The sequence below is a fragment of the Nicotiana attenuata genome, unplaced genomic scaffold (genome assembly GCF_001879085.1).
Source record: "Nicotiana attenuata strain UT unplaced genomic scaffold, NIATTr2, whole genome shotgun sequence".
Classification (NCBI taxonomy): Eukaryota; Viridiplantae; Streptophyta; class Magnoliopsida; order Solanales; family Solanaceae; genus Nicotiana; species Nicotiana attenuata.
Window position 1 is genome coordinate 11,797 of NW_017674180.1, and position 25,115 is coordinate 36,911.

The 25,115-nt window shown below is 39.9% G+C and overlaps 1 protein-coding gene across 2 annotated transcripts in view; it reads left to right on the top strand.

The window, feature by feature from the left end:
- Positions 1-10,380: 10,380 nt before the first annotated feature.
- LOC109218146 (probable phosphoinositide phosphatase SAC9) overlaps positions 10,381-25,115 on the top strand; it is a 34,809-nt gene continuing 20,074 nt past the window's right edge. The window contains exons 1-6 of one of the 2 annotated variants that reach the window (XM_019382480.1): positions 10,381-10,421; positions 11,104-11,197; positions 11,318-11,380; positions 13,777-14,375; positions 22,039-22,171; positions 22,875-24,091. In XM_019382480.1, the coding sequence (XP_019238025.1) occupies positions 11,368-11,380; positions 13,777-14,375; positions 22,039-22,171; positions 22,875-24,091 (1,962 nt within the window). In that variant the 5' untranslated portion in view covers positions 10,381-10,421; positions 11,104-11,197; positions 11,318-11,367. Of the gene's footprint in view, positions 10,422-10,470; positions 11,198-11,317; positions 11,381-13,776; positions 14,376-22,038; positions 22,172-22,874; positions 24,092-25,115 lie in introns of those variants that run through there. The other variant, XM_019382481.1, reaches the window with a different exon arrangement.

The window sequence follows — 25,115 nt, forward strand, 5'->3', positions numbered from 1 at the left end:
TTCTTATAAGGTTCATGGTGAAGAGTTAGTCCTAATAACGTGTACAGAGGATACCGACCTTACGTCACTCCGAAAGGTTTAGAACGTGAGTCCACGAGTCGAGCATGCATTATATATATGTATCTATTTTACTCTACCGAGCCGCGCTATAGTCGGCCGGGTACGGCACCTATTGTGCAACCACTGATCAGTTGGGTTTTACCGAGCTCCACGTGGCCGGGTACGTTTTTATCGAGCCTATTACGGCCGGGTACGATATGATGATGATGATGCCCACAGAGGCGTATGTTTTAAAAGTTTATGTATGTATACATATGTATCACGCATTTCATGTCAGTAGCCCTTAGAGGTACCCAGATGTTACAGGTTGTTTATTCTCTATGCCTGCTTACATTACTGTTCGTACTTATGGTTCCCTGCCTTACATACTCAGTACTTTATTCGTACTGACGTCCTTTTATTTGTGGACGCTGCATGTCGTGCTGCAGGTCCTGATAGACAGGCAGGCGCAGCTCCCCCACCATAGTAGGCTGTCCAGTTCAGCGGTGATTGGCGAGATCCCTTCTTCGGACTTGCCTTGGTCTTGGTATGCATTTTTGTTATAGATATTATGGGTATGTCGGGGCCCTGTTCCGGCTATGTTGCAACACTTATGTTCCTTTAGAGGCTCATAGACAGGTGTCGACTCATGTATAGTTTGGTAGGCCTTGTCGGCTGGTTTTTGTTGTATAGTCTCTCATGGTAGTGTGGTAGCTCGTACCTTATATATAGTTTCTTGATTGTCTAGTCATCCCATGTTATGTATGTTCATGCCATCATATTTTATTGTTGGTTGTCCATGACCCATGTCTACCATTTATATTGATCTCGTCAGCCCTAAAAGATAATAAAGAAGGTTAGATAAAATGTATGTTGGTACTCGGTAAGTATGGCCGGGTGCTAGTCATGGCCCTCCAGTTTGGGTCGTGACAAACTTGGTATCAGAGCAAGTCTGTCCTAGGGATTGTCTATGAGCCGTGTCTAGTAGAGTCTTGATTATGGATGTGTAGCGCGCCACATTTATAATCAGGAGGCTACATGACATCTAGGGTTGTTACCTTCTTCCTGAATCTAGATCGTGCGTAGAGTTGAGTCGTAAGTGTTCATCTTTAATATTCACCTTGTTTTCTTTCAGCGATGCCTTCGACTAGGAAGCAAACAATTAGTAGACGGCTTGATACAGCTGCGGGAGAGGGTACCAGTCAGGTGCCCCAAGCCAGAGCGGGCCAAAGTGAGGCTCAGAGTGAGATGCCGTCTCATACCTCATCTACTCCGTCTCCTCCAGAGGATATTAGGAGGAACCCAGCACCTCCAGTTCCTCCGTCTGGCACTACAGACCAGGATATGCGGAGTGCTTTGCAGTTATTGACTAGCTTGGTAGCTGCTCAGGCTCAGAGGCAGAATACAGGTGCTGCTGATAAACCAGTTAGTACGAGAGTTCGTGATTTTATTAATTTAGACCCTCCTGTGTTTACCGGATCAGATCCGAAGGAGGACCCGCAGACTTTTATTGATCAGGTTCATCGTACACTGCGGGTTATGCATACTAGTGATACAGAGGCAGTAGAGTTGGCTTCTTATCGGCTACGGGATTTAGCGGTTCTCTGGTATGATAGTTGGGAGAGATCCAGGGGTCCGAACGCTCCTCCAGCTGTGTGGAAGGAATTTTCTGAGGCCTTTCTTCGTCACTACTTGCCAGTTGAGATACGACGAGCTAGAGCTGATAAGTTCTTGAACCTTAGACAAGGTAATATGAGTGTGCGAGAGTATAGTATGCAGTTTGATTCTTTAGCAAGGTATGCTCCCCATATGGTAGCAGAGATGAGTGATAGGGTGCATCTGTTCGTGAACGGGTTGGGACCACATCTGATAAATGAGTGCACGACAGCGTCCTTGGTGGAGGGCATGGATATTTCCCGTATTCAGGCTTATGCCCAGACCCTAGAGGATCGTAAGCGCCAGCAAAGGGCAGATAGGGAGCAGGATAGGGGCCAGCATAAGCGGGCGAGATTTGCAGGGTATTCTGATGACTTCAGAGGCAATGTCAGGCCCCAGTCTTCGAGGAGTTCGGCGCCATCTGTAGCTAGTGCTCCTCCACAATTCCAGAGGCCTCGATATGATCGATTTACCTATTCAGGTCCAGGTCAGAGTTCGCGGGCATCAGGCTCGCAATATCACAGAGATACTAATCAGACGAGACCCCTAACACCACGTTGTGATCAGTGCGGTAAGGCCCACTTTGGACTGTGCCGTCGAGGTTCTGATGCGTGCTATTCTTGCGGACAACCTGGCCATATGATACGGGATTGTCCTAACAGAGGAGTTGGTGGTATGGCTCAGCCGACTGGATCTGTGTCTGGTTCTTCCTCATCAATTCGACCTCCAGCACGGGGTTTTCAGCAGTCGACAGGTCGAGGTAGAGGTAGAGGTGCAGTGCAGAGTTCGAGTGGTGCTCAAAATCGAACCTATTCTCTAGTAGGTCGACAGGATCTCGAGTCATCTCCAGATGTTGTTACAGGTATATTGTCTGTGTTTTCTTATGATGTATACGCGCTGATTGATCCGGGATCTACATTATCATATGTTACACCCTTTGTGGCTAATAAGTTTGGCATTGAACCTGAATTGATAAGTAAACCCCTTGCGGTATCTACTCCGATAGGAGATTCTGTGATTGCTAGAAGGGTATATAGAGGTTGCACTGTGATGATTTGTAGTCGTCAAACCTCGGCAAATTTATTTGAGTTAGAAATGGTTGATTTTGATGTGATAATGGGAATGGATTGGTTGGCCTCATGCTATGCAAATGTTGACTGTCGTACGAAGATGGTTAGGTTTCAGTTTCCTGGTGAACCCGTCATTGAATGGAAGGGGAACATTGCTACGCCGAAAGGTAGGTTTATTTCCTATCTTAAGGCAAGGAAGATGATCTCAAAAGGTTACATTTATCATCTCGTTCGCGTTAGGGATGCGGAGGCGAAGCCGCCTACTCTACAATCAATCCCCGTGGTCAATGAATTTCCAGATGTTTTCCCAGATGAACTCCCAGGCCTTCCTCCTGAGAGGGAGATTGAGTTTAGCATTGATGTGTTGCCTGACACTCAACCGATCTCTATCCCTCCATACAGAATGGCCCCGGCAGAGTTGCAAGAGTTGAAGGCGCAGTTGAAGGACTTACTGGATAAGGGCTTCATTAGGCCTAGCACTTCACCTTGGGGTGCGCCAGTCCTGTTCGTGCGGAAGAAAGACGGGTCGTTACGGATGTGTATCGACTATCGACAGTTGAATAAGTTTACTGTAAAGAACAAGTATCCACTTCCAAGGATTGACGACCTGTTTGACCAACTCCAGGGTGCCAAGTATTTCTCCAAGATTGACTTACGTTCAGGGTATCATCAGGTGAGGGTCAAGGAGAAGGATATTCCAAAGACGGCCTTCCGGACAAGATATGGGCACTTTGAGTTCTTGGTGATGTCGTTCGGGCTAACAAATGCCCCAGCAGCTTTTATGGATCTCATGAATACTGTATTCAGGCCCTATCTTGATGTGTTCGTGATCGTATTCATTGATGACATTTTGGTGTATTCTCGTTCGGAGGCTGAACATGCGGGCCACTTGCGGATAGTATTACAGACGCTTCAGGATCGTAAGTTATATGCTAAGCTCTCCAAATGTGAATTCTGGCTGAACTCAGTAGCATTCCTTGGCCATGTGATATCTGACGAGGGTATTAGTGTCGACACTCAGAAGATCGATGCAGTAAAGAATTGGCCGAGACCTACAACACCATCAGAAGTCCGCAGCTTCCTGGGGCTAGCAGGATATTATAGGCGATTTGTTGAAGGGTTTTCCTCTATATCGGCACCATTGACTAAGTTAACACAGAAAGCTACTAAATTCCAGTGGTCTGACGCTTGTGAACGAAGTTTTCAAGAGTTGAAGAATCGATTGACATCCGCACCAGTGCTCACTCTTCCTGAAGGACTAGAAGGTTATGTGGTATATTGTGATGCCTCAGGTATAGGTTTGGGGTGCGTATTGATGCAACGTGAGAAGGTGATTGCTTATGCATCAAGACAATTGAAGAAGCATGAAAAGAATTATCCAACCCATGATTTGGAATTGGCTGCAGTAATATATGCTTTGAAGATATGGCGGCACTACTTATACGGCGTCCATGTTGACATCTACACAGATCACAAGAGTTTACAATACATCTTCAAGCAGAAAGAGTTGAATTTGAGGCAGCGTAGGTGGCTTGAATTACTGAAAGACTACGACGTCGAGATATTGTATCATCCCGGTAAAGCCAATGTTGTGGCAGACGCTCTCAGCCGTAAGTCAATGGGAAGCTTAGTACATATTGAGGCAGGTAGATGGGGGTTGACTAAAGAGCTTCATCAGCTAGCCAATATGAGAATCAGATTGTTAGACTCTGATGACGGAGGTGTTACTGTACATAATACATCAGAATCATCTTTGGTAGCCGAGGTAAAAGCACGGCAATATGAAGATCCTATCTTAGTACGATTGAGAGAGAGCATTCAGCAGTGTAAAATTACGGCTTTTGAGATCGGAGGAGATGGGGCACTGAGATACCAGGGCCGATTATGTGTGCCTAATGTGGCAGGGTTGCGAGAGAAGATTATGAATGAGATTCATCAATCCCGATATTCCATCCATCCCGGCTCGACAAAGATGTATCATGACATTAAGGAGCAGTATTGGTGGGATAACATGAAGAAGTCTATTGCAGAATTTGTAGCCCAGTGTCCTAATTGTCAACAAGTAAAGATCGAACATCAGAAACCCGGTGGATTGCTTCAGAATATAGAGATTCCGACCTGGAAATGGGAGGTGATTAATATGGACTTCATTATTGGGTTACCTCGCTCTTATCATAAGTTTGACTCCATCTGGGTGATAGTTGATCGACTTACAAAATGTGCCCATTTTCTGCCAGTTAAGACAACTTACACGGCTGAAGATTATGCGAAGTTGTATATCAAGGAGATTGTTAGGCTTCATGGTGTACCAATATCTATTATATCAGACCGAGGAGCTCAATTTACGGCTAACTTTTGGAGGTCTTTTCAGAAGGGTTTAGGCACACAAGTGAATCTCAGCACTGCATTTCATCCACAGACTGACGGACAGGCTGAACGTACCATTCAGACACTTGAAGATATGCTACGAGCATGTGTTCTAGATTTTAAGGGAAATTGGGATGACCATCTTCCACTCATAGAATTTGCCTACAATAATAGCTACCATTCCAGTATTAAAATGGCCCCATACGAGGCACTATACGGGAGGAGATGTAGATCACCAGTTGGATGGTTCGAAGTCGGTGAAACAGAATTATATGGGCCAGATTTGATTCACCAAGCCATTGAGAAGGTGAAAGTGATACAGGAGCGATTGAGGACGGCACAAAGCAGGCAAAAGTCTTATTCTGATGTCCGACGTCGTGATCTGGAGTTTGAGGTTGGTGATTGGGTTTTCCTGAGGATCTCGCCGATGAAGGGTGTTATGCGTTTTGGGAAAAAGGGTAAGCTGAGTCCACGGTATATCGGTCCGTACAAAATTCTTCGACGAATTGGACAGGTTGCTTATGAGTTAGAATTGCCATCCGAATTGGAATTTGTCCATCCAGTATTCCATGTATCTATGTTGAGGAAATGTATTGGAGACCCTTCTCGAGTTGTCCCTATCAAAGATGTACAAGTTACAGAGGATCTATCATATGATGAAGTGCCAGTGGCTATATTAGATCGACAAGTCCGCAAGCTGAGAACAAAAGATGTAGCTTCTGTCAAAGTATTGTGGAGGAACAAGAATATGGAAGAAATGACATGGGAAGCGGAAGAGGAGATGAGTTCTAAATATCCTTACCTATTCCAGAATGAAGATAACAAGGATGCTGGTGGAACGCAGGATACATTAGAAGGTGAAACGGCTCTATGAGGTAAGCAATAACTTGAGAATACTCTTCCTTAATACAAAATGGTGATATGTAGATAATGTACATGTCCATAATGCTTTGTGTAGCCTTGTGAGGCCATACGTTGGGCTTAACTGCTTGCAAGTTTTGCTAGTAACCATTTTATAGGGGAAAATTGACCGGGAATTTCCGTTGGAATCCACGATGATTTGGACTCCCCATAAACCCTTACATTCGAGGACGAATGTTCCTAAGGGGGGGAGGGTGTTACAACCCATATTCACATACGTTAGTTCATGCCATAAGGTCGTCGACGTAAATCCATGAAGAGATTATCTTTGAGATGATAAGAGATTAATCCTATTGGTCTTAAATGATACAAAGGTGTATAAGGGTGGTTAACAAGTATTAGAAGTTAAACGAATCAAGGATGTTGTCAGCCGTATTTTTGGGTAAACCTAGGGGTGCTTAATACTCTCAAGAGGTCGTATTTTAAGGTATATGAATCATAAAATATCCGTATCATAGTCTTGAAGTCAAACGAGTTATGAAACAAAAGTCGACAAGAGTTGTTGCAACTTAAGTTCATAGTTTTACTTAAACTTTAGGTCAAATGTTATTAAGCTTTTCTCCCAATATACTTGGAATTACGGGGTGATCTACCCACCAAATTGAAGATCTATGAGTCTAGTTTCCAACGCATTAAACCTTTTATCAATACGACATTGGAGTAGAGAGATATAGACATTTTTGCGAGACTGCACAAGCTGCTAGGTGACAAGTAGGTGGGTCACCTACTTGGTTAAATGATAGCCCAAAAAGAGGCAATTTCGGGTCAGACAAAGAGCCCATTAAAAGGCTTATCTTCTGCAATATATCCCTCATTATATTTCACAAATAACCAGACCTAAACCCCTGCAAACTTCCTCCCAAAAATTATCCACAAACCCTAATTGATTTTCCCTCTCTTTCAAGTTCAAATTGGGGGTAAACCCTAGAGTTTGAAGAACCAAGATAAGGGCTGAGTTATCCAACAAGTAAGGTGAGTTTACTGCTATCTTTCATACATTTATTCTGCTGTGAATTCATGGTAATTCGTTCTATACATGTAAGAACTCACGGGACGGTGATCGGAAGCCGTGAGTTCGAGTTATTCACTTGTAGCGGACTGTTTTGTGGACTGTTTTGTGTTGCTGTTGGGCTGCGTGTTTTACTACTGTTTTGTGGAGTTTTGGAGGAGGAAGGGTGTGGAGAAACACCATATAGATGTAGGGTTGTGGGCTGGTAGTTCTTCGTAACATTTCCGGGTCGTTTGACACGACTACGGTGGCCGTCGTATGTATGAAGTGATTTGGTTGTGCGTGGACTGTTTTGGGAGGCTCAATATGATTATTATTGATGTTGTTTGGGCTGTTTGGTGATTGTTTGGAATTGTGTGAAGTCATATATATAGGGGAGGTGCTGTCCGTTTCATCGTAAAATAGGTTGTGGTCGATACATAATAGTTATGACGCTTGAATGGTAACTATAGTATCGTTTCTCTTATTGTAGACTAAGGAGTCGTGAAAATTGCATAGCTTGAGATTGGGGCAGTATATACAAGGTATGTGAGGCTATCCCTTTCCTTCTTTTGCACGACTCCGATTGTACATAATGTAATGAACGAGCTTCCAAAGATACTCTACTCTTAGAAGCTAGCAGTACTTACATTGTTTCCCCTCTTATGGAACGATTGATGTTGATGTTGCTTCTCTTATTCTTATGTTATCAATGTTATTGGTACTTCCTGATTCTTATAAGGTTCATGGTGAAGAGTTAGTCCTAATAACGTGTACAGAGGATACCGACCTTACGTCACTCCGAAAGGTTTAGAACGTGAGTCCATGAGTCGAGCATGCATTATATATATGTATCTATTTTACTCTACCGAGCCGCGCTATAGTCGGCCGGGTACGGCACCTATTGTGCAACCACTGATCAGTTGGGTTTTACCGAGCTCCACGTGGCCGGGTACGTTTTTACCGAGCCTATTACGGCCGGGTACGATATGATGATGATGATGCCCACAGAGGCGTATGTTTTAAAAGTTTATGTATATATACATATGTATCACGCATTTCATGTCAGTAGCCCTTAGAGGTACCCAGATGTTACAGGTTGTTTATTCTCTATCCCTGCTTACATTACTGTTCGTACTTATGGTTCCCTGCCTTACATACTCAGTACTTTATTCGTACTGACGTCCTTTTATTTGTGGACGCTGCATATCGTGCTGCAGGTCCTGATAGACAGGCAGGCGCAGCTCCCCCACCATAGTAGGCTGTCCAGTTCAGCGGTGATTGGCGAGATCCCTTCTTCGGACTTGCCTTGGTCTTGGTATGCATTTTTGTTATAGATATTATGGGTATGTCGGGGCCCTGTTCCGGCTATGTTGCAACACTTATGTTCCTTTAGAGGCTCATAGACAGGTGTCGACTCATGTATAGTTTGGTAGGCCTTGTCGGCTGGTTTTTGTTGTATAGTCTCTCATGGTAGTGTGGTAGCTCGTACCGTATATATAGTTTCTTGATTGTCTAGTCATCCCATGTTATGTATGTTCATGCTATCATATTTTATTGTTGGTTGTCCATGACCCATGTCCACCATTTATATTGATTTCGTCAGCCCTAAAAGATAATAAAGAAGGTTAGATAAAATGTATGTTGGTACTCGGTAAGTATGGCCGGGTGCTAGTCATGGCCCTCCGTTTGGGTCGTGACACGCGTTCGCGTAGAAGGAATTTCCTTTAGCAGAAATTAACACATCGCGTTCGCGAGGGTCCTCCCGCGAACGCGAAGAAGGAAATATCAGAATACCAACAGCTGAAAACCTGCAACTTTTTAAGAGTTTAAAACCTTCCGAAACACATCTGAAACTCACCCGAGCCCTCGGGGGCTCCAAATCAAACATACGTACTAACTCAAAAACACCATATGAACTTATCCGTGCGATCAAATCGCCAAATTAACATCATTAACATCGAATTAAACCTCAACATCATTGAATTATTTCAAACTTCTTAAAACATCAAATTTTGAAATTTAGATACGAATCACGTCAAACGGATTCCGTTTCTTACCAAACTTCACAAAATTATCTTAAACCACATATAAGACCTGTACCGGGTGCTGGAACCAAAATACGGGCCCGATACCAACATGTTCTAATCAAAATTCATTTCCAAATCCTTTAAATAATTTCAGAAAACAATTTTCTTTAAAAACTCATTTATCGGGCTTAGGACCTTGGAATTCGATCCGGGCATACGACCAAGTCCCATATTTTCCTACGGACCCTCCGGGACCGTCACATCACGGGTTCGGGTCCGTTTACCTAAAACGTTGACCGAAGTCAAATTAATTCATTTTATAGTCAAAGTTTATCATTTTTCACATATTTTCTCATTTAAGCTTTCCGGCTACACGCCCGGACTGCGCACGCAAAACGAGGCGAGGCTAAAAGAGGTTTTTAAGGCCTCGGAACACATAATTCAATTTATAAGCAAGTGATGACCTTTTAGGTCATCACAGTTAGATAGTTGAGCGGCAGTTTTAGGTTTTGCAGAGAGAATTTAGGGAAAGTGATATCTAAATATGTATTTTATAAATAATAATCTAAAATCAATTTTCTTTTTCAAACTTAAAGAAAGAAAAAAACGTATCCCTTAATTAACTGCAAAAATTGTGGGATTCCATGTTCTAGTTAACTACCGAAGGTTTAAAAATTTTTACGAACATCTTTTCTATGTTATTTTTTAAATTCCCAGGTTTTAATAAATAATGTAAATTAACTGCCAAAAAATGTGTTTTGTGTGTAATATTTTAACATAAAGACGTGAGACCCCATGATGTTGAATAACTGAATTGGTTAATTATTTAAATTTTGTATTTGTATTTTTTTTCCTTTTTATTTTTTTGAATCTCCAAATTTATTGGAAACATGATACGTGTCGATATTTTATTTTCACACTTGGCATAATATCATGAATTTTCTTCTCCTTTTATATATTAATATTTGTATTTTTTTTCCTTTTTATTTTTTTGAATCTCCAAATTTATTGAAATTTTGTCCTAAAACATGACACGTGTCGATATTTTGTTTTCACACTTGGCATAATATCATGAATTTGCTTCTCCTTTTATATATTAATTAATAAATTAATTATAATTAATAATTAATAATAATAATAAAATAATAATAATTAATAATTGATAGACATAGATATAAATTATGATCTATATTACTTTGTAATAGTTGTATTGTACCATGTGGATGTAGAATGGTACTCCAATACATATTTCTTCGCCCAAAAAACATCGCATCACAATTTGACACCTCTCTCTCTCTCTCTCTCTCTCTCTCTCTCTCTCTCTCTCTCTCTCTTCTGGAGACTTTTCCGGTGAGTTACATTTCATTCTGATACTTGGTATCGCCCAACTCCCACATATTCTGATCTGTTCTGATTTGATTGTCATATCCAATTTGCATCTTGGCTTGAATCTTGAATAGTTTTGATCTTTTGGGCATTTGAGTCGTATACATTGATTTCCTTTTTACTTGTTTATACTTAAAGTGATCAGCGAATTCTGAATCTTAGAGGGTTTTGTCGAATAATTTTGTTTTGCTTGATTGGGGAATGAATGGATTATTAGTTTCATTACACCCATTCTGAAGTCCTTTCTTAATTACTGAAATTAAGTTTCAATTATTCCTTTTTTCCCCTTAAGTTTCAATTATTCAGCTTGGAGACTTTTCTTTTTCCAAAATATAATATTTTTCACCTTGGTAATGAGTTATCACGAAGCTTAACTTGGACTTAGTTTTTAGGTACGTTTTAGAGGATCCATAGTAACAACCCCATATAATATAGCTTTTTGAAGGTTTTCAAGGGTATATTTGAAGGAACTTTCTTTGTTGTTTGAGTGGAAAGAATAATTAAAGATCTTGTTACGATTAGGATTTATGCTGGTTTTGTTTGTGTCTAGGAGAAAAAAAAGTGATGTTGTTTCTGTAGTTCAATTTCATTCATTGATTGGGAACGTATGGAATAGAACTGTCAGACCTGGATACTTCTTTTGCAGATTCGAAAGCAGTAAATAATATTTTCCAGAATTGTGGCAGAAAGGTGCAATTTTTTCTGAGGATGTTGATGAAGTGATGATAATGTGAATTCAGGTGAATAAGATGAACTTTCCCTTTTTATCCAGCAAAGATGATTTTTCCTATAGGACACAAAATATTACTTTTCCTCTTTCGGTAATTTTCTAACACTTCTCATTCCATTTATCTTGTCAGATTCAAAGTTGTAATGCTCATGAGTACATAAACTATTTATTTATCACGGCATGGATTCATCTGGTAAGATTTGAAGTCTGGATATTAAACTAGTACCTGTTTTCTCGCTTAGTTGTTTGGATATTCTTTGCTAATAATGGTAACTCTATTAAGCATTTAGCTGCACTGCTATTTTTCTGTTGGGTTGTTGTGGTAAATATTGGGAATTGTGTTCTTATGTGAATTTTATGTGAAATTCCTGAATGATTGAGGAGTAGTCTCTTAAACCGACCAAACTGGAACCCAAAAAACCACAGCTGCTGTCATCTTTAAACTTCTTTTCGCCGGAAACTCACCAGTAAATGAGTTGTTATACAACTCAATATGCACATCAGTAGTTGAACTCACTGAGTAACACAAGTTTTTAACGAAAGGTCCAGATTAACAAGCTTTTTAAGACTCCTTAGGTTATCAGGAAGCTCACAAATTAGACTCTGGATCGGCAGAAATTGTCTCTAAGTACGTATCAATTAGACTCAGAACTTCAAGTTATTGGAAAGGGAGCCCATGCTTAACTTGAGGTCGTAGAGAGCCCTAGCTGCAAAATTGGCGGAGCGTCGTGGATCACAATGAAATTCCCGGTGATGGAACATTCCTACGTCATAGAGGTGGCGCCGGGATTGGTATAGCTTAGCCAAATCCCCGGTAAGTAACTTTAATTTCCTTCACCTCGTAGAGGCTCGCAGGATGCCAATCTTCTCCATTCTAAAGCTGGCGCCTGGCAGAGCCTTGACAACGTCGGCATGTATCGATAATCGATGCTATCTGAGTACTCTTTCCAGTATACGAAGGTAAAGAATCAACAACAATATGAGAAGCCCAAGCATTGAGCCAATTGATATTGCAACAATGGCTGCTGCATAGAGATTTTTGGATTTCTTATGAACATATTTTGGTGAAGATGAAGGTGAGGGTGAAGGAAAAAATGAATACAAGGTGGCAATGGACCGCCACAATAAATATTATCAGAAAGAGATGAAGCTAGCAGGGAATACTGACAGAATACCTAGTATGGACTCATTGAGATGATTGTTTGAGACACTGAAATTTACAAGGCAGTGTAGGTTGATGCTTGGAAGAGTGCCAATGCAACCATTACCTTGCAGGAAAAGTAAATGGGTCATATTGTTAATCAAGAATGGGATAGGTCTAGTGAATTTGCAGAAGAAGGAAAATGGAAGCTAAGGATGTTTGGGTTTTTTTGCGCTGTGGAAGAAGAAGAGGGGGTGTAAAATGGAAGGTTAGGCAAATGTTAATATTAGGGGTAGTTTTAGTCCAAAATTAACATTAGGGGCTTTTAAGGTTCAATAGGTGTATGGAGGATAAACTTAAGCTAAATCCAATAGATTAGAGGCATTTTTGACACTTTTTTTTGATTATTTTGCTGTGTGGTACTTCTTCGCTAAAAATGGTAGCTCTAAAAAAAATTTAGCTGCATTGCTATTATACTGTAGGTTTATTGTGGTAATTATTGGAAATTGTGTTGTTATGTGCATTTTATGTGAAAATCATGTATGATTGATGAGTAGCCTCTTAACCCTTATCGCTTTTTGATGCATCTATGAGATTCCTATTTGTGTAGAAGATTGGGTGGCTTTTGTAGAAAACCATAAGGCTTTATATTTTTTGGTGTACTACTTCTACACAGGTGTTTCACACCCTTCATCAATAAAATTTTATTACTTCATCAATAAAATTTTATTACTTTGTCAAAGGAAAAAAAAACCGCCCTCAGAGCTATGATCCTGTGTCATAAAACAATGAAGCTCCTTGTTGATACCATTGGTGGAGAATATCCATACATGTATAAACTAGCATGTATGATAGTGTAGGCATAGGAGTGGCATACAGGGAATTCCTAGCTCCCAAAAGTCCCTAATTTGTCCTTAAAAGAGGCAAAGTTATTGAGTAGTGGAATGAAACAGCCAAAATAGTGTGATATCAATAGAGAATTCAGGTAGCCGACACCAACTACTTAGAGATTTAGGCATAGTAGTAATTGTTGTTTTATTTGAGCATGCACGTCTTTTTCCTTCACCAATCAATATGTTCATGTGAACTTTTGACCGGGGTATTCAATTCCATGCATCTTGGTTTTTTAACTTCATTTACTACTTAAAAGTGCCTTTTGGAGGTTAAATCCACTGGGATCTCTGAAAAGTTGATTATCTAGTGCTTTTTGAAGGAACAATTTTTGGGTGTCTCATTTTGTTTTGCTCCGTTTGATAGATACAGCTATCATGATTCATGAGCTACAATGCTAGTGCGATAAAACCATCCACTTTTTCACCTTTGCTTGCTAGAAAGAGTGAACATGTGCAGCTGTATAGCTTCTTTTGTCTCTTACATATTTTTTCTAATTGAATAGTGTGTTCTATTTTTCTGGTCTGCTCACTCATTTTATTTCTTACTCACTTCAGCTGGACATCCGCGGGATACATCTGTTGTTGTTGTTACACTGGAATCTAGTGAAGTATATATTGTTGTTAGTTTGTCTTCAAGGACCGACACTCAGGTGATCTATGTTGATCCCACAACTGGAAATCTTCGATACAATGAAAAGACAGGATATGATGTTTTCAATTCTCAAAGTGAAGCCTTAGATTATGTGACGAATGGTTCAAAATGGCTGTGCAAGAGTATAACCTATGCCAGGGCTGTGCTAGGATATACGGCCCTTGGGAGCTTTGGTTTACTTCTTGTTGCGACAAAGTTGTCAGCCAGCATTCCAAATTTGCCTGGGGGTGGATGTGTATATACAGTAACTGAGAGCCAATGGATCAAGATTTCACTTCAAAACCCTCAGCCACTGGGTAAAGGTGAATTAAAGAATGTTCAAGAAGTGACAGAGCTTGACATTGATGGCAAGCATTATTTTTGTGAATCGAGGGACATTACTAGACCTTTTCCAAGTCGTATGCCCTTGCAGAATCCTGATGATGAATTTGTGTGGAATAAATGGTTTTCAGTGCCCTTCAGAAAGATTGGACTTCCAGAGCATTGTGTCGTTCTTCTGCAGGTTTTACTTCGTACTTGGTACCCTTAGATACTGTACTTTTTTTGGTGTGGCATTTGACACTTGCAATAAGTTACACTTCTATGTGTGTGATGCAAGGGAAAAAAAGGAAAAACAAAATAATGGCTTATGATCAATTTTGCTGTACTTTGTCATTCTAAATCACTGCCCTTTGTGCAAGTTTGTTTACTTTACTGCATTCTGTGCTTCCTACTGAACAGCTGTTATGAAGCTGCAAACAAGTATTTATGCATCAGAGTTATATGTTACTATTCATAGGTGGGTATAGATGAATTTTTGCACGTGATTAAAGAGTGAGCGCTCATTAAGCTTGACTTTTAGCTTGTTTGTCTATTAAAGCAACCAAACTTGAGCTTGCTGTCGAGCTCAATTTAAGCAAACTGAGCTTTTTGGCTTGGCTTGTTTAATGTCCACGAACAAGCTTCTGTCCTACCCCCCCCCCCCCCCCCTCTCTTATGTGTGTGTTTGTGTGTGTTTCTTTTTAAAACTTTTGAGGTCTAAATATGTGATTAGGAGCTACAGTTTCCACTTAACTCAGCTTGTTATTAAAGCACTTTGTCGATGTCATGCAATAGTTTGGCCAATCTTTGAATCTCCAGTTAAAGCATTACCTTCTAAGGTTGAGGCTCCAATTTCATTGTGCTAGCAATGATAAACTGACTTCCCAGTATCCAAAACCAACTAATAATGATCAGGGAAAGTACTGTTTAGGGGGGATTGACCTAACAATTCATCAATGCAATAAAGTTCTTCCTTCCATCACCTAATTTGATTGCAATGTTAGCCTTAAATTGTAGCCAGAGACTATGAATATGCTTTTAGAGGCTGAAACGATGAGGGGAGTTCACAGAGTCGGTACACCAAGCCTTGCGATCCCCATACTTGCATTTAATCAAATTCCTCCATGGGTAACCTTCTTCTTTTCCATATCTCCATAGCCATTCTACCACAATGAGTTGTTTTAGTTCTTCAAATTTTTGATCCCAAGACCACCTACTTTCTTTTCCAGCAACACTTTGTCCCATTTAATCAAGTGGAAGTTCCTTTCCCATAAGAAGTCTCTTTTGATTTATCCAATGTTTTCCTCACCTTAGAGGGTCTTGGAGAAACATACATTAGATTGATTGGAAGAGAATCAAGTACACTGTTAATTAGGACCACTCTAACTCCAAGTGAGAGATATAGCCTTTTCCATATATCCAATTTCTTTCAAACTTTGTGATGACTCCTTGCCATATTTCTTTGGCTTTATGTCGGGTCCCCAAATATGTTGTTGGAAGTTCCCCTAGGCCCTATCTAGCCTCCAAAATTAATCACAAGATCTTGCATCTCGTTCACAGGATACGTAAAATCTTTTCTCAATGTTGATTTTTAGCCGCTACACTGCCTCAAAAATCCGCAAAATGACTCTTAGATTCCTTAATTGGTTTTCCTCAGCTCCACAACGGATTAAGGTGTCATTTGCATAGAAAAGGTGCATACCTTCAATTCTTTGAAGATTCCTTGCATTCACTGAGAAACCCTTGATCCAAGTTAAGATCCCTAGTTTTGCATAACATTTTGCTAAGCCCTTCCATGACCAGAACAAATAGGAAAAGGGATAGAAGGTCCCCTTGTCTCAACCCCCTGCGAGAAGGAAAGAAAATCTTCTGGGAGTTCCATTCATAATGATGGAAAATGTGACAGTGGAGATGCATAAACTTATCCATTTGATCTATTTCTCACCGAGCCACATCTCTGTCAGCATATTGAGTAGGTAGATCCAATTTACATCGTCAAAAGCTTTTTCAATGACCAATTTGCAACACAAGCCAGCCCCCCTTTGTCTTTTCGTTGAGTTTAAACATTTGTTGGCAATGAGAATCACATCAATGATCTGTCTTCCTTAATAAAGGGCAAATGTACTTTATCAAAAAATAAAAAATAATGGGCAAATGTGTGTCAGAAGCTAACTTTAGCATAACCTCTTAGTCTCTATGTCAACAACTTGAAGATGATCTTATAAAAGCTCTCCACCAGCTGATATGTCTGATGTCCTTAAGCTCTTCTGGTCCAAGCTTTAAAAGTTAGGGTATGCTGCAGTTGGCTCATTAGTAAGATATGTGCCCTGTTTTGACCTTTGACAAGTTGAAGGCATAAAGTTATGAAACTATGCGTCAAATTTGTTTTTTCTTGCTTGAATAGAAATATTATCTAATGCTTTCATATATAGACTCCTCTTGGCGATCATGTTGGTCTTCTGTACAATGGTCACTGTTACTGTTAGAGTTAGTTCATGTAAATAAGTATAGTCCCACATGGAATATGAGTAATGTATATATTGTGTATTGTTATAAATAGGGTCCTTATATTATAGTTTAAACACATCAATAATATATTTTTCTCCCGTGCTTTCTCACTAAGCAATCGTGAGAGATTTATCGTTGTGCACAAATTCCAGCGACTCCGGGAAGAAAACAATTCAGTTAACTAGTCTTTTTTTCCCGGCAAATCAGGGCTGTCCACAAGAAAGTTATTTTCCATCGGTCTAAAAACCAACACCACCACGGGGTAGATCAGCCTCCGGCGACCAAACCCCAAAATTTCTCCGGCGCAAAGTGTGCTACGCGCTCTCACGCGCTGTTAGCAGAGTTTTTTCCGGTGGAGGTCCGACTCACGTGCCGGCGCATGTGGTCATTTCCGCCAAATTTCGGAGAACTTTTTTCGGACAACTTGTTCGCGAGGTTTTCCTGAGCATACCCATCAAAGTTTCACCAAAATTCGATAAGTTTTTTATTTTCCAGCGATTTTTTGGGAACTTAGGCGACTGTTTTTGCAGATTCCGGTGATTTTTTCTGCTTCATCTCTTCAATCCAAGCCTACCCACTCAGGTGTCAATAGTTTCAGCAAACTTTTTATTTTTTCGGCAAAAGTTCTATTTTCCGGCAACTACTGTGTGTCCTTCGCCTATTTCAAGGAGTTATAGTTGATTCTTTCCATTATTTGGTGATAATTTGCTGGATCTCTCTTCATCCCAACGATAGTCTTTGGGATTTGATGTTTATGGTTCTAAAAGTACGGCTTCTGGAAGTTAAAGTGTTATGATTACTTCGGAACCTTTAGGGGAAAGTTCAAACTACTTAGCTTGGGCTTCGTCTGTTGAGTTATGGTGTAAAGGTCAAGGTGTTCAAGATCATTTAACCAAAAATGCTAATGAGGGAGATAAAAAGACCAAAGCGCTTTGGGAGAAGATCGATGCTCAGTTATGTAGTATCTTGTGGCGATATATTGATTCCAAGTTAATGTCCTTGTTTCGTCCATTTCGGACATGTTACTTAGTTTGGGAAAAGTCTCGCACTTTATACACTAATGACATATCTCGTTTCTGTGATGTGATATCACGGATGACAAATTTAAAGAAACAGGAACTAGATATGCCTACTTGGGATGAGTACATGCAGTCATGGAGGAATTTGAGAAGTTGATGCCGGTTTCTGCTAGTGTTGAAAAGCAACAAGAGCAGCGACGAAATATGTTTCATAGTTCTTACCCTCGTTGGACTTCCTAATGATCTTGACTCGTTATGCAACCAGATTTTGGCTAGTCCGACTGTCCCTATAGTTGATGAATTATTCTCTCAATTACTTGTCCTTGCGGTAGCACCCAGTCACACAACATCACAGGTCTCGCATCCCAGACTGTGGAAAATCGGGCATCTCAAACTATGGAGAATAGACGAGGAGGAGGTCGCTTTGGAAGATCTCGACCTAAGTGTTCTTATTGTAATAAGCTTGGACACACTCGTGAGGTATGTTACTCTTTGCATGGTCGACCACCTAGAAATGCTCATATTGCTCAGACCAGGACGGTAGGTAACATGGATTTTCTTTATTTGAAGGGGGAGTATAATGAATTCCTTCAGCATCGAGCAACTAAGCAGACACTTCCACAAGTAGCCTCTGTCACTCAGATGGATACTTTTGCCGTTGGTAATTTCTTTGCTTGTGTTTTCTAGTCTACTACTCTTAGACCATGGGTCATGGACGGGTCACGTCCAATCCTACTCTCAAATTGAAAGTATTACGGTCAATCGCAATAATAAACCCAACAAGGTTGGGTCGATCCCACGAGGAGTATGGTGTGTGCTAGAATCAAAGAGTTCGTGAATTCAATGAACTTAAAGTAATCTTCAAATAAAAGATTGATTTTCTGCAATTACTTCTAAAAGTTATAACTTCGAAGTTTAATCAAACACTTAGAATGTGAACATAATTAGAAAGTAGTAACCAATGAGAAAAAGCACTAGGGTTGCTCCTCCTTCGTGTATGCTATGCTATGGGTGTAGATGTATTCGATTCCAATCAATCAAACATGTATTATGACAACAATATCAATAATACCAACTTAGTATTTTCCAACACTAAGAGGTTTTTGCTCACAAATGTCTTTCCAGGCTATTTAGAGCTCTATGCAATACAATTGTTAATGCCCAAGTAAGAATCTCCCTATTCCTAGTTTGATTCTATCAATTGAGATGAGATTAATTCCTTAATCTACCAAATTCTTTGCTAATTGCTTTATACCTAAACTCGGTTCCACTTTTCCAAGTTAGAACTAAGTGTGATAGGCGTTAATCTAGTGTTTGCAACCACCAAATCATACAAGAAAGCATGGAGCAATTAGATAACACAATATTTAATCAAAGACAAATCTATATTAATAACCCATAGTCATAACACCATTCCAGATTCATAACCCTAGCTAATGAATTTAGGTAGACATGACAATAGAAGAAATAATCAAATTATCCTTTAATCCTGTCATTGATACTAATAGAGAAGAAGAAGATTGAGAAACCGTGATGTCACTTGTCAACCCTGAGGAAAACTCACAGCCGCTCGCACAATATTCCTCTTTGTCAAAAGTTATAAAAAAAGACCAAAAAAGTACTATTTATAGTCTTCTGAACAGATGGACAAAATTATCCTCGTCGGGTCTTGCGTGGCCAGGTAGCGTGGCCCACGCAGGATGCGTGGCCACTTCCAGAACTTAAACTTTCAGCCTCCAAGCTCTCCAACTGCGTGGGTGACCTACGTGGCCCACGCAGGATAGACTTTTGCTTCTTTAGTTTCCTTCTTTAGTTTTGGACTGAATTTGATGTTTTTCTTGCAGTTGCAGGTATTTGATGATTTTCAATTTTATTAATTCTCACCCAACTCCACGACCTACAATTATAACATTCAAAACATAATTAGTCCATTAATACATCAACCGGGGCAAAACTTTATTAAAGGCATAAAAGAAGTTGGGAACCTCGTGCAGAATATCGAGCCATGGCTATGGCAACATGTGAGCTAGTTTGGATCAAACATTTGCTCAAAGAATTAAAATTTGGAGAAATCAACTAGATAGAACTTGTGTGTGATAATCAAGCTGCCCTTCATATTGCATCAAATTAAGTGTTCCATGAGAGGACTAAATACATTGAGATTGACTGTCACTTCATCATAGAGAAGATTCTCTCAGGAGATATTGTTACAAAGTTTGTGAAGTCAAATGATCAACTTGCAGATATTTTTACCAAGTCCTTCACTGGTTCTCGTATTGTTGTATATGTAACAAGCTCGATACATGTAATTTGTTAGATAGTTATGTGTAAATTATCCTAGTCCTATATGTAGTAGGAGTAAAATATGTCCTTGTCCCTTATATAGTAGGGGTAGAATATGTATTATATATAGGACTAATTGTATCATTGTTAATAAATGGATTTTTTTCCCGTGCTTTCTCACATGATATCGCAACTTCAGTGAGAATATTATTGATGTGCGTCATTTTAGCGACATCCAAGAAGAAAGATCTCATCGCCGTGCAATTTTCCACTAACTTCGTCTTGTTCCTAAGGTTCATCACTGCTACAGTGGTACTGTTCATATAGTAGTACCACCATCAGATCCGTAACCCTTGTGCGACCAAACCCCTGAAATTCCAGTCCCATCGGAACAGAAAAGTCAGTCGCCGTGCGTCTTTCTGGTTGATGATCAAGATCGATTTGTGTTATCTCCTCATCGGTAAGCGTTGTGCGAAAACCAACACTACCATCTTGTTCGGAAAAGTCAGGCAACAAAACCCCAGTTAATCGCTCCGGCAGAAAGTCTCTCACGCGCCACCAGAACTAGGGTTTCGGCGAGCGCATCTGACACGTGCCGGCGCGTGGAGCACTTTCCTGCTAGAATTTTCAAAACTTTCTTTATGACAATTGTTACGTGGGGCGATTCCGAGTCCACCAGTACAATTTCCTACTAATTTCGAGAACTTTGAAATTTTCATACGAGCTACAGTAACTTTTCCGGCGCGTGTGAGGCATTCCAGCCACTTTTTTGACAAAACTTCTTTAGGAATACTTATTCGTCCGGTGATTTCGAGCCTACCCATATAAATTACATCAAATTTTAACAACTTTTATTTTTCCAGCGTGAACAATGCACTTTTTCCGGCGTAAACAATGATTTTCCGGCGTGAACAGTAATTTCCAGAATAGTTTGTTTTCTGGTTGTGTTTTAGAACCTATTTTATAGTGTGGAATTCGGCTTAGTCTCATTATTTTCAAATTTCTACGGCGACTTTTTGGCCAACTTTTGTTTATCAGCAGCCACTTGGTTTTGTTGCTCAGGGGGAGTCTAGTGGCCTTGTATGTCGCTTGCGCTGGTAGCTTTATGGTCTAGAGCAGTCTCCTCGAGTCTGGTTTGGTAAGTTCAGCAGTTATCCAGGAGTTTGGCATGCCTCGTAGTGAAGTCGAATGATCAGCTTGCAGATATTTTCAAGCTCAGTACATATGATTTATATGCACCGGCTTGAGGGGGAGTGTTAGATAGTTATGTGTAAATAATCCTAGTCTCATGTGTAGTAAGAGTAGAATATATCCTAGTCCCTTATGTAGTAGGACTATAATATGTATTATATATAGGGCTTATTGTAACATTGTTAATAAATAGGTTTTTTCTCCCGTGCTTTCTCACATAATTTATATGCACCAGCTTGAGGGGCAGTGTTAGAGTTAGTTCATTAAATAAGTATAGCCCACATGGAGTAATGTATGTATTGTGTATTGTTATAAATAGGGGTCCTTGTATTATTGTTTAAACACATCAGTAATATATTTTTCTCCCGTGCTTTCTCACAGTTACAAATTGAATCTGATGACTTTTTTGTTTGGTGATCTTTTATCCTGGATGTTTTGAGTATTTATTTGAGAATTCTTATCAACTGCCTTTCCCTCCTCTTCTGCATTTTAACTTAAAATGCTAGTAAAATGGAGGCGTTGTCATTCCGCTTCATAGTTTAACGTGTAGCCTTCTTCTAAGACTTCTTAAATTTCTGATAGTTCTTGAAAAAAGAAACCATTAAATCATTGATCAAATTGGAGGTCGAACTTCACTACTACTATCGTTTGATAATTTGATTGGTTACTGTCTAGGCTTCTTGCTCCAGTGCATTCCATGCATTTTGTTTTTCTATTCCTGTCAATGCTGGCTGACTGTGAGTCAGAAACTGAAGTTGTAACTAGTGCAATATTCTATCTTTTTTTGATAAATAGGTTCTAAACTCTTAACTATTACATTGACCGTGATATATGAATGCTCATTGGGACGATGATAATTCATAGGGCTTTGCAGAATCCCGAAGTTTTGGAAGCTTAGGTCAGCAAGAAGGGGTTGTTGCCCTCACTGCTCGGCGTAGTAGGCTGCACCCTGGGACTCGGTATCTGGCAAGGGGCTTGAATTCTTGCTATAGTACAGGTAGCCTAAAATTACCCTGTACAACTTAAAATTGTTTTTTTCTTTTTTGCTTTTGTTGGCCTTGCGGGAACAGATGTGGTTATTATTACTTATCGAAAAAGGAGAGCAGGTTGTTTTTTACTGTGGTTCTTTGTTTCTCATCCATATTTGTTAAGAATCTTCTTTAGTAATAGCTCTGCCTTTGTTCATTTCTTCTTCCGTTAGGGTGTGTGACATAGTTCTGCAGGACCCTGCTGGTTTTGGTTAGCGTTAGTCAATATGTTTCAAACCTCATTTGTGGTGCAAAGTAGTTGTTTCTTTTCTTTCTTGAGCATTTATCTGCTCATCCTATTTTTTATTTGAATGGGCCAGTGCTCCACCGTATGTCTTTAGTGTATACTTTCTGTTCTCTGTGTGGAATGGTGGTATCAGTTCTATACCTAATTTCAATTTTTCAGCAGTGTGTTCTGATACCTGACATATATGTGTGTGTATGTGTTTCCGTTGACGCCTCTCTAAATATGTAATATAACCTAGTACAACCTAGGTAGTTTAATTTTGTTTGGCATGCTGGAAATACGTTTTTGCAGAAAAAATCTGTGGGATATATGTTTTTTTAAAGATATCTGTCAATATATAGCCATCTATACCTAGTCTAAAAATGATGCACGTAATTGTGATTATGATCCCTATATATTTGTTACCACTACTGTTTGATGGACAGGCAATGAAGTTGAATGTGAGCAACTTGTGTGGATTCCAAAAAGGGTTGGGCAAAGTGTTCCTTTCAATACTTACATCTGGAGAAGAGGCACTATTCCTATCTGGTGGGGTGCTGAGTTAAAGCTGACTGCTGCAGAAGCAGAAATCTATGTTGCGAGTCGTGACCCTTATAAAGGAAGTGCTCAATATTATCAGAGGTTAACTAAAAGATATGATGCCAGAAACCTAGATGTAGCTGCTAGCGGGAATCAGCGAAAGATTGCCTTTGTTCCAATTATATGTGTTAACTTGCTTAGGAATGGTGAAGGCAAATCAGAATCGATTTTAGTTCAGCATTTTGAGGAATCTTTGAATTACATTAGATCAATTGGAAAACTACCTTACTCTCGGGTTCATTTAATAAACTACGATTGGCATGCCAGTGTGAAGTTGAAAGGAGAACAACAAACAATTGAAGGACTTTGGTACCTTCTAAAAGCACCCACCAATGCTATAGGCATCACTGAAGGGGATTATCTGCCTTCTCGTCAGCGCCTCAAAGATTGCAAAGGTGAAGTAATTTACAGTGATGACATTGATGGAGCATTCTGCTTAAGATCACATCAAAATGGAGTGATACGTTTCAATTGCGCTGATTCTTTAGATAGGACCAATGCTGCTAGTTTCTTTGGTGCCCTCCAGGTTTTCGTGGAGCAGTGCAGACGGTTAGGTATATCACTTGACAGTGATTTGGCATATGGCTATCAGTCATATAACAACAATGGGGGTTACACAGCTCCATTACCCCCTGGCTGGGAAAAACGGACTGATGCTGTAACCGGCAAAACATATTTTATTGATCACAACACAAGAACAACTACTTGGAATCATCCCTGCCCAGATAAACCGTGGAAGAGATTTGATATGACATTTGAGGAGTTTAAGAGATCGACGATCTTATCACCTGTGTCTCAATTAGCAGATTTGTTTTTGGTTGCTGGTGATACCCATGCAACATTGTATACTGGTTCCAAAGCTATGCACAGCCAAATTCTTAGCATATTTAATGAAGATGCAGGCAAATTTAAACAGTTTTCTGCTGCACAGAATATGAAAATTACCCTTCAGAGAAGGTATAAGAATGCAGTTGTAGATAGTTCTCGTCAGAAGCAACTGGAGATTTTTCTTGGACTAAGGCTTTTCAAGCATTTTCCATCAATTCCAATCCAGCCATTACATGTACGTTATTGTTGTTCTACACTCTTCTTGCATGTGACTCTAGTTTCTTTCTTTTTCTTTTCTTCTTTCGATTTTCTTTAAATAGTGTTTTCTTGAAATATCCATTTTAACTTATCCGCTTTCTTCTTAGTATTTCCTTACATCCATCGAGTGCATCCTATTTGACCTGATCATCCTATTAATGAGTTCTTTTATCTTCAATAATCGCTGGCAACTTGGATCTTTCTCTACGCATTAACTTGTTTCTACACTATTATGGTTTTCCTTTCCGACACTCTTTTTGATGCATAAGCATGAATCTCAACTTGTTCAAATCATGTTGGACTTCTATAATATCCACAATTGTAATTTGATGTCTGTTTTATTTGTATATTGTCGGGAATGGGAAAGGAAGAGGAGAGGGTGAAAAGGGAGACATCTACTCCACCTATTGCTTTAAGAAACCTCTTTCTTGTCAGTGGGGGAGGAGATGATTCCATTTGATGAAACATCTATAATTCCCTGCAGTTGTTGATGGGTGACTGGAGTTGAAAGAAAATTATTTCTAATCTCAAGGGGGTTTGAAGTAGCTGATCTGGGAAGTTGCATATCTCTTCACTTTTTTCTTCCTTTCCCATTTTCCTCTTGACAGCACAAAAGGGGGAAAAAGACCTTTACTGTTTGTATTCTATGTTGCTTCTTCCCACATTCATCTACACACCTCAACCATTTGGTAATGATCGAGATTTGCTGTTTGGTGTTTTTGGCTTGATAAAAGGCAATCCTGGACAGAGCAAGCATGGGGTAGAATCCTTTTGTTTTGGTTTCTTGTTAGTTCATAACAACTAAGATCTTTCATGGCTTGTCACTATGTTTTTTATGGGCAGATTGTGCTAGCTTCTTTTGTTTTTTCCCCTTTTAGTGCTCTTCATTCTTCTTTTTCTCTGATGCAAGCTCTTGATTCTTCAACTAAGTTGCTTGGACTCTTCACTTTCGGTGCCGCACCTGTGTCGACATGACGTGGGTGTGGGTGTGGGTGTGGGGT